At 43.3% G+C, this 13,307-nt stretch overlaps 1 protein-coding gene across 2 annotated transcripts in view; it reads right to left on the bottom strand.

Annotated features, from left to right (window-relative positions):
- TBCCD1 (TBCC domain containing 1) overlaps positions 1–13,307 on the bottom strand; it is a 69,944-nt gene that overhangs the window by 41,991 nt on the left and 14,646 nt on the right. Inside the window, exons 2-3 of one of the 2 annotated variants that reach the window (XM_068246893.1) lie at positions 9,696–9,851; positions 4,638–5,004 (exon numbers count right to left, since the gene is read on the bottom strand). In XM_068246893.1, the coding sequence (XP_068102994.1) occupies positions 4,638–5,004; positions 9,696–9,851 (523 nt within the window). The remainder of the gene's footprint in view (positions 1–4,637; positions 5,005–9,695; positions 9,852–13,307) is intronic. The other variant, XM_068246894.1, reaches the window with a different exon arrangement.

Raw genomic sequence — 13,307 nt, 5'->3', positions numbered from 1 at the left:
TTCAGGACAGCAAAAAGGGACTTCAGACGATTTTTTTAGTAGTTCTTAGTGTTTCATATACTTATGTTTACCATTCTGTCCCTTCAGGTACACTTTAGAGAACTATCAAAGTTAACTAAAATGCTAAATGCCACATATTTCCAGTAATTACTCGCAAATAGTAATACAAATGCTTATATTCATTTTTAACGTAAAGAAAATATGCCATTTACAGAGAACAGTTTTCACTGGGCATTACTATGTAGGACTGTGTCCAGCACATCCAGCATACAGAAACAGTCCTCACTGGCTGTAATCATGTGACTGAAATATCTTCAGAATAATAGAATGCAGAAATATAGCATCAAATATTATGTTAATAACTCATCAGCTACTCCTGTGTCCATCTACCTCGCAATGTAAAGTAAACAGAGATTGCAGGCAGGAAGAGCTCATTCTAAATGGTGGGTGTAAGCATGCAAGTACAAGAATAAAATACAGCTCCTCTTCAGATCATTTCTCTGTAGCTGAAAAATCTCTCAACTGTTCTCATATGATCTGTAAGAAGAAATCAGTGTGAGGGGGCAGGGCAGAAACAAACAGTAAATCATTCCTCTGTCAACAGTAACAGGGAAGTGGCACCTATTAGGCCTGAAAAATAAATCGAATTTAAATCTAAATCGCGATCACCAAGATCACAATTTCGGAATCGTCAAAGCGGCAATTATCGCGATCACGTCATTTCCACATGGGAGAAGTTTGAAGAAGTTTGCTTGGTAAAACTCCGGGTTCCTGTATGTCACATGACATACAGGAAGTATTCCGTGCATTAGAGGCTATGTCCAGAACTGATGCAGTTTGGGGGACAGAGAAGGCACAGAGAGAGAGAGAAAGGAGCAGGCACAGAGACACAAAGGGGGCAAGACAGAGACCCAGAAAAGGCATAAAGAGGCAAAGGGGGCACAAAGAGAGACAGAGGAGGGAACAACTAGGCAAAGAGGGGGAACAAAGCTTGATTTGAAGTAAATCGTGAATCGAAATCGCAATTTCAGACAGAAATCGCTCAATTCAATTTTTCCCTAAAATCGTTCAGGCCTAGCACCTATCTACATGGTACAGCTCTGGTCTTGACACCGACTTTGTTACAAAAAGCTGATACACAAGGTATTCCTTTCACACAGGATGTGATCAGAGACTTCTGAAAAGCTTTCTATTGTTACTGGCTAAAAGCTCTACAGGTATGTGGGGTTTACAGAATGACAGTTTGACAGTTCCTCTTTAATAAGTGTAGGCATTTAGGTTAGATTGTTGTGTCCTTTTCTCCCACTAGTTAGCAGGGCTGTGGAGTCGGTCCAAAAATCCACCGACTCCTTAGTTTAGGATTCCACCGACTCCGACTCCTCGACTCCGACTCCTCTAATTTGCATATTACAATTTTGTTGATTAAAAGTATATAACATGAAATTCGTCTCTTAACTGCCAACGCCTAGGAATTTTACAAGACAACTGAAGTGAGAAGGATATGTAGACTACTATATTTATTCCCTTTAGACTAAAACTAGTCCTTGGTAAGAGTACTTGTAAAAGGTACAAACCGGAACAAAGAACATCTATCAGGCCCTAGGCAATGTAAGTGTGGGTACATGTAAGAATGATGTGCAGGTACTCTGCAGGGGAATGAGGAGATTCTTCCTCTATTACACATTCTTCATGCACAATCTGAACAAGGTTTATGGGTGACAGACAACACCTCTGTGTTCAATGTGTACAGCATTCTCAGTGGATTCCCTGCAGCTCTGTGGGGAGTGCATATGTAGAGTATAGTACTACTGTGTAACAAAGTAAACCTGAGACAGATGAAATTAAAGTTTTATACATACCTGGGGCTTCCTCCAGCCGCCTTCAGGATAATCAGTCCCTCGTTGTCCTCCTCCACCACCTGGATCTTCTGCTATGAGTCCAGGTACTTGAGCCAGTCGGGCGTAGTGCGCATGCACACTCTCCGCCGCCAGGAGCATACTACACCTGTGCAGCACTATTGCGCAGGTGTAGAATGTTCCTGGCTGTGGGTTCGGCATGCGGCCGGACAGCGCTGACTGGCTGAATTACCAGGACTCATAGCAGAAGTTTCGGGTGGTGGAGGACAGCGAGGGACTGATTAGCCTGAAGGGGGCTGGAGGAAGCCCCAGGTATGTATAAAACTTTACTTTTCATCTGTCTCAGGTACCTTTTAATTTGTAGTCACCAAACCAAATTTTAACAACATGTCAAATTTTTTATTTCATCAGCAAAGGGAGTGCATACATTTGCATAAATCAGCATCAGTGCACAATTATTTCCATCTCATTGACCATCTCTATTAGTGACACAGCTACACATTAGGCTGTATTCTTACAGCATAGATGTTATTTAGTATATATAAGAGATTCCTGTGTACACATCATATATACTGTACAGTCACAATCAGATATGTATATCTGACCTTAAAGAGTAACTGTCAGGCTGCAGAAGCTAATTTAAACCTCTATTCTCCTGTGTTAAACAGTTTAGAAGGAAGCCATAAAGGCATTATTGAAGATAAAAATCTCTTTTACCTTTGATGTGTTCTTATCAGAAAAGCTGTTAGACCTAAGAGGACGCAAGCCGCATACTATACTGCAAAGCATTCTGGGGCCCTCCCCTCGGCTGCTAATGAGACGTTTCAGCAGCTTGTAACTCAGTCCAGCGCATAGCACTGATAAATCTCCGGGGCAGAGTACACTGCAGGAGTCAGCTATTGTTCCTAGCCACATGGCTCATTAATATTCACTGCACACGGTGTTATTCAGTACAAGCTTATCTGTGATCAGGAAGCAGGCAGGACATGAAGACACATTTGACAGAAAAACATGGAGCCTGCCATGAGCTGTCAGGAGCATCTATCTCTGCATATACTATATACAAATTCTGTGAAATCCAAACGTGGACAGTGAAATGCATATGTAATGTAAGTACAGCCAATCTTTAGCTACTGATATATGTGTTTATTTTCTCTGAGACCTTATACCTAACAGCTCCTCTTTAAAAATACGGGAACTGCTTTATTGAAGCAGCACAAGTAACTAATTTTGATTGGTTTATTTCATTTTTGTGGACAGCTATTACTGTATATATACTGTATTTATACATTATTTTTAATGACTATTATCTGAGAAATAGAACATTTTATCATATTTTCTATTTTAATTACAGTTACAAATTCATTAGGAGTCGGAGTCGGAGTCGGTGCATTTTTTTCCCGACTCCGACTCCAGGCACCCAAAATTGCCCGACTCCACGACTCCGACTCCACAGCCCTGCTAGTTAGCACTTAAAGCGGAATATAACCCTGCATTTCAACTTTGCTCTAAAACATTATTTACAGTATATTATATGCAACCAGCATTTTTTTTTTTACTAGACCAGCATTGGAAGGGTTACACAGGGCTTTAAAGTCCCTAGAGATTTCTGCAACCGAATCCGAACTTGAGTTAGATACTTTTTGTTTACAAATATGTGTTTATTATGACTCATCTCTCTCACTGAGAAGGAGCTTGGAGGACAGCCAAAGAGATGTATCTATTGATAAACAGTTACACACTAACTAAATAGAATGTAACCATCTGAATGTCTGCACGGAACTTAAAACCTCTGTGTTTAACCCTTCCAATGCTGGTCTAGTAAAAAAAAAATGCTTTTTGCATATAATATGCTGTAAATAATGTTTTAGAGCAAAGTTGAAATGCAGGGTTATATTCCGCTTTAAGAGTCATGTTTGTATTTGTTTATTTATCCTAGGCTGAATCTCAATCGTAGAATGCAAAACAAATACCTGCACTTTCCAACCTATCCTTGTGAAACATGCTGTATCCTTCCACGTCGACTATGCATTTACACCTGTAGTCAAACCAGGTTTCCTTTACTACCATGAAGCAGCATGGTGAGGTACTGGATAGCTCCCTCACCTTGCTGTGCCAGAGTCCCCAGTTTAAATCTTGGCCAGGACACTACCTCCATGGAGTTTATAGGTTCTACCCGAGTTTGCATAGGTTACCTTCCACATCCTTAAAATATACAGCCAGGTTAATTGGTTCCCCACAAGGGCATGTATGGAACTTCTGGTGCAAGGTTTTCATTTTTTTTTTTTAGATTAGATCATTTTGTTTGATTATTCTGTTAGATTGAATAGAAAGATTTTTCCAACATGTAAGTTCAGATTTTTATTGAGAAAAAAAAAAAAAAAAAAAAAAAACACACAACCCCCCCCCCAAAAACAAACAAACAAAAACCAAAAACGGGATAATCATTAGTTTTCCTTACATATTCTTTTCAGCTTTTTCAATTCAATCGTTTTGGTCTAATGAACAGGAAAATCGAACATTTTTATTGTACACAGTGTATGTGCACCACTAAACAAACAAGGATGAGACTGCAAGCCATGCTAGTAGAAACCTGAGGCATTTGAGGAAGATGGGGATGAAGCTACTGTAAAAGAGCTCTAGAGATTGGGTAGCTGTCAGCAGGCCAGCTAAATGGGCTCTTGGAGGTCCATGAAGTGATGAGAGAAGAACAATATACAATATTCATCTGCCAGAACCCCATTCATATTAAGACAGAAGTACAGTAGTATTTAAACTTACCTTGTTGCGCCCATGCTAATATTTGACCAGACTTTATGCAATTAGACAACCCAAATGGATTCACCACCAAACACTCCTTTATCCACGCTTGTAACTTTTTCATTGAAAATGATTCAGTTGTTTTTGAGTAACCACTTCTAGATTGCAAAGGTAGCCATGTGGCCAAGTCAATGAAGCGATGGATAGTTCTATTTTTGTCCATTGTTCCTTCAATAAGGAAGCCCAGTGCTTGTGCTGCCTCAATAAACAAAAGACTGAATTCGCTTGAGTGGGAAGATTTTGTAAGCTGATCATGATCCAAAAGCAATTCTAAGAGGTACGGAATGTGGTTCTGTATAAACTGATGGTGACTATAATCATCCCAGTTCTAAAAAGGAACACATGAAAATAATACCATTACATATTGTAGAAGAAATAGAACTGTAGCGGGCATACTATAATAAAAAGCATACTGTGCAAAATATAGCACAGTAATGAAGACATCTGAACGACATTTATTTATATTTGCAAAACAATCTACAGTGGAGGAAATAATTATTTGACCCCTCACTGATTTTGCAAGTTTGTCCAATGACAAAGAAAATGAAAAGTCTCAGAACAGTATCATTTCAATGGTAGGTTTATTTTAACAGTGGCAGATAGCACATCAAAAGGAAAATCGAAAAAATAACCTTAAATAAAAGATAGCAACTGATTTGCATTTCATTGAGTGAAATAAGTTTTTGAACCCTCTAACAATAAAAGACTTAATACTTAGTGGAAAAACCCTTGTTTGCAAGCACAGAGGTCAAACGTTTCTTGTAATTGATGACCAAGTTTGCACACATTTTAGGAGGAATGTTGGTCCACTCCTCTTTGCAGATCATCTCTAAATCCCTAAGGTTTCGAGGCTGTCTCTGTGCAACTCTGAGCTTGAGCTCCCTCCATAGGTTTTCTATTGGATTAAGGTCCGGAGACTGACTAGGCCACTCCATGACCTTAATGTGCTTCTTCTTGAGCCACTCCTTTGTTGCCTTTGCTGTATGTTTTGGGTCATTGTCGTGCTGGAACACCCATCCACGACCCATTTTCAGTTTCCTGGCAGAGGGAAGGAGGTTGTCGTTCAGGATTTCACGATACATGGCTCCGTCCATTTTCCTGTTAATGCGATTAAGTTGTCCTGTGCCCTTAGCAGAAAAACACCCCCAAAGCAAAATGTTTCCACCCCCATGCTTGACGGTGGGGACGGTGTTTTGGGGGTCATAGACAGCATTTTTCTTCCTCCAAACACAGCGAGTTGAGTTAATGCCAAAGAGCTCTATTTTGGTCTCATCAGACCACAGCACCTTTTCCCAGTCACTCACAGAATCATTCAGGTGTTCATTGGCAAACTTCAGACGGGCCTGCACATGTGCCTTCTTGAGCAGGGGGACCTTGCGAGCCCTGCAGGATTTTATTCCATTGCGGTGTAATGTGTTTCCAATGGTTTTCTTGGTGACTGTGGTCCCTGCTAATTTGAGGTCATTCACTAACTCCTCCCGTGTAGTTCTAGGATGCTTTTTCACCTTTCTCAGAACCATTGACACCCCACGAGGTGAGATCTTGCGTGGAGCCCTAGAGCGAGGTCGATTGATGGTCATTTTGTGCTCCTTCCATTTTCGAACAATCGCACCAACAGTTGTCACCTTCTCTCCCAGCTTCTTGCTAATGGTTTTGTAGCCCATTCCAGCCTTGTGCAGGTCTACAATTTTGTCTCCGACATCCTTGGACAGCTCTTTGGTCTTTCCCATGTTGGAGAGTTTGGAGTCTGCTTGATTGATTGATTCTGTGGACAGGTGTCTTTTATACAGGTGACTAGTTAAGACAGATGTCCTTAACCACTTCAGCCTACAGCTTCGAAAATCTTATGCATCCGAGCAATGTTCACCTCCCATTCATTTGCTAATAACTTTATCGCTACTTATCAAAATTAATTGATCTATATCTCGTTTTTTCCGCCACTAATTAGGCTTTCTTTAGGTAGTACATTTTGCTAAGAGCCACTTTACTGTAAATACATTTTAACAGGAAGATTAAGATAGAAATGGAAAAAAAATTATTATTTCTCAGTTTTTGGCCATTATAGTTTAAAATTAATACATGCTACAGTAATTAAAACCCATGCATTTTATGTGCACATTTATCCCGCTTATTACACCATTTAAATTACGTCCGTATCACAATTCATGGCGCCGATATTTTATTTAGAAATAAAGGTGCATTTTTTCAATTTGCGTCCATCACTATTTACAAGCTTATAATTTTAAAAAATTCAATAAGATACTCTCTTGACATGTACATTTAAAAAGTTCAGACCCTTAGGTAACTATTTATGTAATTTTTTTTTTTTAATTGTAATTTTTTTTAATACAAAAATGTATTTGGGTAATTTTAGTTTGGGAGGTAAATAGCCAATTTTAGATGGAATATAATGTATTCTTTTATTCAATACAGGTATGTGGGTGCAGTTTACTATTTGGCCACAAGATGGCCACATTCAAAAAATTCCTGGATGCGAACGATGTTGCATCTAGGAACTAAAATGAAGAGAAGAAGTTTCCTGGGGGCAGAAATACCACGCTCTCTGATGAGAAAGCGTCGGTATTTCTGCCAGGGACTTAGATCGGTGAATGGGAATTATATTCCCATTCACTGATCGGGGGGGCAGCGGAAGGCAGCGGGAGCGCGCGCGGGCGCCCGATCGCGCGCACCACACGGCTGCAGCACCACTGCCTATCTGGATGGATATATGCGTCCAGATATGGCGAAGTGGTTAATGAGGGTGACTAATTGAGTAGAAGTGTCTAACTCTGTGGGAGCCAGAACTCTTAATGGTTGGTAGGGGTTCAAAAACTTATTTCACTCAATGAAATGCAAATCAGTTGCTATCTTTTATTTAAGGTTATTTTTTCGATTTTCCTTTTTGATGTGCTATCTGCCACTGTTAAAATAAACCTACCATTGAAATGATACCGTTCTGAGACTTTTCATTTCTTTGTCATTGGACAAACTTACAAAATCAGTGAGGGGTCAAATAATCATTTCCTCCACTGTATGAGGTTTTCTCCCAGGCTCTAATTTTGGTAAACTCCCTGCTGACATCCGCTCCTCCACCTATGCTGTAAGCAGAGCTGTGCCGGCCCTGCATTCCCCCGTCGTACCCCACCAGGCTAGTTTTTTATGCCACCCAGCTGGAGAAACATTCTGAGAACACTGTACCTCCTTATAATGTTTGAAGTACCTATATAAGCTCTGTGTTCTAACTTCTTCTCAGCATACAGGGATAGAGTCTGAAGAAGGCTTATTAGCCAAAAGCTTACTCTTTCTTTTTTAAAGGGAAGGTTCAGGGAGGGTGGGTAAAAAATAAAAATCAATTTCCACTTACCTGGGGCTTCCTCCAGCCCGTGGCAGGCAGGAGGTGCCCTCGCCGCCGCTCCGCAGGCTCCCGGTGGTCTCCGGTGGCCGACCCGACCAGGCCCTTCTGCGCTCCAAGGCCCGGCACTTCTGCGTCCCACGCCGGCGCGCTGACGTCATCGGACGTCCGCCGGGCTGTACTGCGCAGGCGCAGTAGTTCTGCGCCTGCGCAGTATAGCCCGGCAGACGTCCGATGACGTCAGCGCGCCGGCGTGGGACGCAGAAGTGCCGGGCCTTGGAGCGCAGAAGAGCCCGACCTGGCAGCCGGCCTGGCCAGGTCGGGTCGGCCACCGGAGCGGCGGCACCTCCTGCCTGCCACGGGCTGGAGGAAGCCCCAGGTAAGTGGAAATTGATTTTTATTTTTTACCCACCCTCCCTGAACCTTCCCTTTAAAGTAACCCAATAAATGGTATCATCTCAATTCAAAATGTCCTACTTTATACACACTTAATAGCCTCTTTATTCAGACTGACATTCAAACCATGCTAAACTTCGTGTTCTCCCCAGACTTTTAGGCAGGTGCTCCACCCAGCTAGTTTTGGCGAGCACCCGGCTGTCATTGGCTCACCTCCTCCTTTACTGTAAGCAAAGTTGTGCAGAGAAGCACCCGGCTGGAATAAATCTCTAGGGAGAACACTTAACTGGTACTAAGGGACCCAAAGTGTGCCAAGAAAATGTCCCCCACACCATTACACCACCAGTGAACAGTTGACAAGAGACTTGATGGATCCATATTTACATGTTTATGCCAAATTCTGACCCTACCATTTCAATTCCCCAAATAAATGCCAACAAGCACCCTAGCATAGAATACAGCAATGCTTGACCTGCCATCACAATAGCTGTATTATACCAAATTCATTCAGAAAATTTACACTGAGCAGAGGAGACAACGCTTTTGTTTTTTTCCTAAGGCTAATACCGGGCATACACGGCACATTTCTGGATGCAATTATGCGCCGGATCGCGCCGCTGGCTCGATGCCGGCACATCCCCGCTCGGATTGATTCCCATTCCTCCCCGCCGGTGCTCCTCATCAGCTGCTAGATTCCTCACTATTGTCCGCCGGCAGGGATCAAGCGGGGAATCTATCCGGCAGGTCATCGGACCTGTCAGATATTATCAATCGAGCCCATCAGCGGCTCGATTGATAAGGAAAGAAAGTGCCGTGTATACCCAGAATTACAGTGAATCCCAGAGGGATCCAACGCTGTAAGAGGAAACACTGTCATAGGGCTTTGCCAAATTACCAGTGATCGGAAAGCGCTGCAAGAAGCACTGTAGTGGGTCTCAAACCTATTGCACTCTCTTTGCAACGTATGGAAAGCCTAGAACCTTTCTATCTTGCTGCAAAAGTAATTGGTTGCAGACAGCGGAAGCATGTTACTCATTTTCCACTCCTGAACTAATCCACTCACTGACAGAAAATGTGTACACTCCAATAACACAGTCTCCATTCGGAAGAGTGTTGAATAGTGGTTTTATATACATGTATTACTAATTTACATTTAAGCAAGCTGAAATTGGGCTTGCTGTTGATCCCTGCAATGTATAGAGCTGAGCTGAACAGATTGCCACCTTCTCAGCAATAGTGGCATTTAAAACATGAACTGAAAACAAACATACCTTATTATGAAAGCTCGACTGTCCAGCCAAATCAGCAGTAGGTGATCTGGCTCTAGGACTCGGCCATTCATCTACGATTAAAGAAGTACGCAAAGAAACTTTATTTATTTGCTGAATATATAGAAAGAGAAGGAACTGGAGAGTGTCCACAGACAACTGTTGGGGGAAAAATAGGAACATTAAAAAAAATTAAATAACACAACAACAAAAAAACAGTTCTTTGCTTTCCAATCAACAGGCTTCCAATTGCTAGCATGTATTATTTTTTTTTTTTTTATATCTAGTAGATAAATTAGAGCCTACGTGGTAGAAACAGCTCTAAGGCTAAACAGCTCAGGGATGGTTCATACTGCAAAAGCTTTTTCTAAGCATTTTAAAAGCTCTTGCTAATGTAATGCTGTGTTTGTGTGTTCTCACTTGAGTGATGGGATTTTACAAAAAATAAATAAATAATAATAATAAAAAAAAAAATCACCTATAGCATTGCATTAGCAAAGCTTTTCAAATCAACAGCACTCAAAAAACTCTTGCCAGCTTCAACACATGTAACAGTAATGTACAGTGGGCAGAAATGGAACAACTACAGGAATAGTTTTGTTTAAAGGGTAACTGTTAGGCATGAAAAACAAAATCAATTCTCTATTTCTATCTGTTGATTACCGTATATACTCGCATATATGCCGAATTTTTGGGACCAAAAAAGTGGCCCAAAAGTTGGGGTCTCGGCTTATGTGCGAGTCTCCAGATGGTAGCGACCCCCCTGTATGCAAAAACTACCGCAATAGGTGGCACCGATGCAATATTAGCGGTAGCTGGCTCCCGATTCCCTGCATGTCCGTCATATGCAATGTTGTGCGGTTTTATGTAGTGTTGGTTAATGGCTATGTCCAGCTCCCCCTGCCCTCCTCCCCAGAGCTGAGCAGCATGCGAACCTAATGCCTGTGTCCCTCTGACAAGTGTCCGCACGGCATCAGGAGAACGGATCTTACGTCTCCTGCTCACTGATCCGTGCCGCTCTTTACTTCCCTGCCGCAGTCTCATTTCTATGACGCCATCTAGTGGCGTCTCTCATCACGTGTACTGCTACCAGTGTCAGAGATGAAGCTGCGACTGAGTCGAGAGGGATCCTAACGTGGTGCAGACCGGAAAAAAAAGCAGCAAGAGCCATTCCAGAGGACACACGGCAGAGGGACACATGCATCAGGTATGCACTCCGCTTAGCTCTGGAGTGGGAGGGTAGGAGGCACGGGACACAGCCATCACTACATACACCCTCACAACACATGACAGGCAGGCAGGGAATCCGACACAGGCGCTCTGCATTGGCACAGCCAGAGCTATATATCTGGGGACAGCCATCAGCCCACATCCCTGGACCCACAAACAGCCCACATCCCTGGACCCACAAACAGCCCACATCCCTGGACCCACAAACAGCCCACATCCCTGGACCCACAAACAGCCCACATCCCTGGACCCACAAACAGCCCACATCCCTGGACCCACAAACAGCCCACATCCCTGGACCCACAAACAGCCATCACCCCAAAGCTCTATATGGGGGGACCTTCAGTCATCAGCCCACATCCCTGAACCCTGAGCCATCACACCACAGCCCTAAACCCATAGCTATCACCCTAGTCACAGATCTATATCACACCCTGGGCTTATATGCGGGTCAATTATTTGTTCCTTGTTTCGGAGGTAATGCTTATATGAGAGTATATAAAAGAAATGCTAAAAAGGCAATGCATAACTTTAAAATCAATCTTACTTTTTTATTGCAGAGATTAATCCTCATGTCCCCAGCTCCTTAGTACGCAATCAGCCGCAGAAGAGAAGTTGCAGTGCAGGCTGGGGCGGGGGGGGGGGGGAGTTTCTGCACAGACACAGCTAGTTCAGTCTGATTGGCTGCAGCCTGTGTCACTCTCACTCCTTTTCCTCTCATTGGCTGTCTTCCATGACTGTCCGTGTCTGCCCCCTCCCCACACGCCAGCCCGACAGGCATCTCTTCTAAGTCATGTGGGCAGTGGCTGCCACCACTGCATCGCATTCATGGGGACCTCGTCCCTGCTACCATTTCCTTAGGGATTCCCTGCATTTACAATCAATGCTCGCTATTGGCGTGGGGAGGAGGGGGAGTAAGGGAGGAAATTACCTCACCATTAGCTTCAGTTGGAGGGAGTAAAGATGGCCCCTGCCAGCGAACAGAATTCTCTCCATTTACCTTTTTTTATTTTATAAAGTTCACTGAAATCAACACTTGGACCGTGCAATACACGTTATGCAAGTAGAGCTAGTATTTATCTACTTATATATGTCTTTTTTTTATCTTGCATAGTATGGCTGACAGCTCCTCTTTAACCTCCTTAGTGGTATGCCCGACACTGTGTCGGGCATACTGCTCTGTGGCTCCAGGAGTCCCTCATAAATAAACGTGCCTAATGGCTGTAAATCCTCTAGCTAGCACTAGGCTAGCTAGTAAGTGTCCGGCACCCATGGATCCCCGCCGATCTCCCCGTTTATACATTACCCGCCCCCACCCGGGACCAGCGGTCGCGCAGCCTCCCGGCACAGCTTCGGTCTCTCTATGGGGAGGATCGGGTTTGTGCATGATGTCATCTGCGATCCTTCCCATAGTGAAGACCGGAGCTGTCTGGGGAGGCTGCACTGATCGCTGGATCCAGGCTGGGTAAAGTATAATCGGGGGAGCGGCGGCGATCAGAGGGTGCTAGCTAACCTAGTGCTAGCTAGAGGATTTACAGCCATTAGGCCCATTTATTTTAAAATCGGGAAAAAAGTAACAAAACTTCCTGAGTGGCATAACGCTCAGGAGGTTAAACACCTCTTCACAAGATTAGTTCAGTTTTATAATATACAGGCAGCTACATTTGTTTCCTTAGCTGGGAACAATCCAAACAGATAGGATAACAATGCATATTAATGCTGACCCGAATTCTTGCACAGCACACACACACAACAAAAAGTCTTTATTCCACATATAGTTGCTTTAGGCCTCTTTTCTACTAGCAGCTGAAGGCGGTGAATTTATCAAATGTCAACTGCTCCTCTCCACAATGACATTATCATGCAAGTAAACAGGGGAAAGAGGCATGTACAGTGTTCTCCCCAGGCTATTTTAGCCGGGTACTCCACCCGGCTAGTTTTGGTGACCACCCGGCTGTCATCGGCTCTCCTCTTCCTATGCTGTAAGCAGAGTTGCTCACAGAAGCACTGGCCCTGCATCCTCATCTCACCCCACCCGGCTACTTTTTCATGCCACCCGGCTACTATTTCATGCCACCCGGCTGGAAAAAATTTCTGGGGAGAACACTGCATGTATATGCTTGACTCTCCAGAAATTTCTGGTCCACACCACTCCAAAACAAAAGGCGGGGAGTGATCATACAAGGGAGCAAGCCAAGAACACTGTGATGTGTGTATGTGGTGGACACAAAGATTAATTACTTCATCAGCCACCAGGGAGAAAAGAAAAAAGGGGCAGGTCTGGCCATTCCAGTGCTAATACACTACAACTTGCATTATAACGCATGTGTTTGTTATTGCTGTCAGATCTTACGCTATGTCAATAAAGCTCTGCATAGGAGCATA

This window comes from Hyperolius riggenbachi, chromosome 7 (genome assembly GCF_040937935.1).
Source record: "Hyperolius riggenbachi isolate aHypRig1 chromosome 7, aHypRig1.pri, whole genome shotgun sequence".
Classification (NCBI taxonomy): Eukaryota; Metazoa; Chordata; class Amphibia; order Anura; family Hyperoliidae; genus Hyperolius; species Hyperolius riggenbachi.
This window is presented reverse-complemented; position numbering and strand designations above follow the sequence as displayed.